The sequence below is a fragment of the Sphaeroforma arctica genome, assembly GCF_001186125.1.
Source record: "Sphaeroforma arctica JP610 unplaced genomic scaffold supercont1.783, whole genome shotgun sequence".
NCBI classification, from domain to species: Eukaryota; class Ichthyosporea; order Ichthyophonida; genus Sphaeroforma; species Sphaeroforma arctica.
The window spans coordinates 1-3,181 of NW_014039775.1; the positions used below are offsets into that span (position 1 = coordinate 1).

The following is a 3,181-nucleotide window of genomic DNA, read 5'->3' on the forward strand; positions in this document are numbered from 1 at the left end:
CACACACACACACACACACACACACACACACACACACACACATATATATATATATATATATATATATATATATACTTTACCTGCAGGAGCACAACACTGCGCTGTTTCATGCCGTGAAGACGCAAGACATGCAGCTGATCTCCCTGATACTGGACAGAGGGGGAGACATCCATCGAACGGATCAGGTGCGTGTAAGCTGTGGCTATAGAGGTCTATGTATACGTACATGCTAACGATTCCAGCTCAAGTAGTTACATACGCCTTCGTGGGCATGGTTGGGATCGGGTGTGAGTAGGCTGTAGAGGTGAATAGACAGTCTTAGAGTGTGCATAGTCGCGTATACGTATATGGATATATACACACAATACACGTAGGGACGGAACTATAACCTACGGGCCTCTATGCATAAACGCTAGCGTATGCGGAAGTGCGCATGTAGCTTCAACGTGTATACATGAACGCGTATAATGTTATAGGCGTAACCTACATGCGTGCCATTTCACTCGACAGCTGCAGTATACATTTTAGTATATAATCAACTGACTAAGAAGTTGTATATGAGCAAACAGACACTCATCGGACTGGACCCTTCAACTGTGTGCACGTGGTACTGATGAGAGATGCAACTTGTACGTCTGAAACAACAGAGTATGCACAGGCGGTTGCACAATGCGTCGATTATGGGGAATATGTCAGTGCTTAATACTCTAGTACACGTATGTGCAGGAAACCAAGCACATGAACAGACACACACAACACAGTCTATGTAGCACTCAAATTCAAATACTTGGATAGCAATCTAAACTTTTAAAGTGCGGGACATACGCACAGACATAGTCATGAGGAGACAATGAAGGATATGAGGCATCCTAATAGAATGACTGTCAGACACACAGCTCGAAGTACAATGCACACATGCGTGATATATATGTAAATATATGAATATATATGTATATATATATATATGCATATTTATGTATATATATGAATATATATGTATATATATGTGCATATTTATGTATATATATGTATATATGTACAATTGCACATATGCACATATGTACATTTGTATATAGGTATATATGTATATATGAATATACATATATATGTATACGTATATATCGGTAAATGTATATATCTGTATATGTATATATGTATATAGGTATATAGGAATATAGGTATATAGGTGTATAGCTATATAGGTATATAGATATGTATGTAAGTATGTATGTATGTATATATGCATTATGTATATATGTATATATGTATATATGTATATATGTATATATGTATATGTATATACCTGTATATGTAAATGTGAGTATATGTATATATGTATATATGTTTTTATGTATCTATGTATATATGTATATATATGGATATATACAATGTATATATTGGTATATGTACACATATTTCTATATTTGCCTATGTGTATATGTGTACACGTATATATATATATATATATATATACGCAGATATATACATATGCATATTCTCGTTCTTAACCTCTATCTCCCCTTTCTAAACCGCCAACGAATCAGAACGGTCACACTGTGCTATGGCATGCAATACGCGAAGGAAATCTGCCGCTGATATCTCTACTGCTGACACGTGGTGCTAATGTGAAGCACAAGTCAAAGGTGTGTGCTGATTGACCAGATGGAACATACATGTGAGTTATAGACATATCTGAAGTGGTGTGTTGATTAACCAGATGGAATATAAATGTGTGTTATAGACATATCTGAAGGTGCGTGTTGATTAACCAGATGGAATATAAATGTGAGTTATAGACATATCTGAAAGTGTGTGTTGATTAACCAGATGATGCATAAATGTGTATTATTGTAGACATATCTGAAGGCATATATGTGTTGTTCTAATATAACACAACTGTGTATCATAGTCATATCTGAAATCAAGTTCTTGGAGTGTATGTATGAGCCGTATAGTGCTGGATAGGCATTCTCCATGCACGTTGGTCAGAGGTGAGTTTCGGGTGTGTGTGATCCTACTGCCGGCCTCAACAACACATGAGCACAGACGCATGGTTGTATATTCACTCATCACTCTAGATAGACTGTACTGTTGTGTCAATTGAAGGTTCGGAACTAAGACATACAGCATAGTTATGTTGTTTGATATGCCGTTTGAAAGAGTCTTTTATATTCGACTGTTGCCGTATGGTGTTCTGTGTATGTACATTTGCTATGTCTATGTACATATGCTATGTCTATGTACATATGTTATGTGTATGTACATATGTTATGTGTATGTACATATGCTATGTGTATGTACATATGTTGTGTGTATGTACATATACTATGTGTATATACATATGTTATATGTATGTACATATGTTAAGTGTATGTGCATATGTTATGTGTAAGTACATATCATGTGTATGTACATATGATTTGTGTATGTACATATGATGTGTATGTCCATATGTTGTGTATATGTACATATCATGTGTATGTACATATGTTATGTGTATGTACATATCATGTCTATGTACATATGTTTATGTGTATGTACATGTTATGTGTATGCCTTTCTATGTCTATGTTACGCATATGTAGCATCATGTTTTGTGTATGTGTTTCTATGTACAGGTTAGGTTTATGTAGTATGCACCCGTATTCACTCACACGACTAAACTCACATCTAACATCTAATTATATACATATGAATGTCGCATTTCAATCTCATTGCTAAATATTTCGCAATTAACCTGACCGCCAAATATGTCGCAACTACCCTTATCTACCCCATTTCATCCCAATTCGTCTTCTTATCACTTATCACCTGCCTTGTCCTTCGCTTGCCCACTCTCTCGTACGTCTCAGAACGGACAGTCTGTGCTGCACAGAGCTGTGGATGTGGCGAGTGCCGAGATTGTCAGCGAATTACTGGACCATGGCGTAAACGTAAACGATGTCATCACCTCGGGCGTCGACCATGTACGTGCGCATGTACTGGCTTGTGCGTGTACTTGTTCGTAGGGGTTGTCGTATTATGCTAGATGTTGTTGTATACTCGTACATGTTGATATATACTCATGTATGATTCGTACATGTCGTCATATACTCATACAGGGTATCGTATACTCATACAGGGTATCGTATACTCATACATGTTGTCGTATGCTCATACATATTTTATAATTATATATATA

The 3,181-nt window shown here is 36.4% G+C and overlaps 1 protein-coding gene across 1 annotated transcript; it reads left to right on the forward strand.

The window, feature by feature from the left end:
• Positions 1 to 1,544: 1,544 nt before the first annotated feature.
• Positions 1,545 to 3,008, forward strand: SARC_08564 (hypothetical protein; the record flags this gene model as incomplete). The annotated part of the gene is made up of 2 exons (XM_014297450.1): positions 1,545 to 1,643; positions 2,853 to 3,008. Coding segments are annotated over 2 exons (255 nt in total), but the record flags the coding sequence as incomplete, so codon positions are not given.
• Between the last annotated feature and the right edge of the window lie 173 nt (positions 3,009 to 3,181).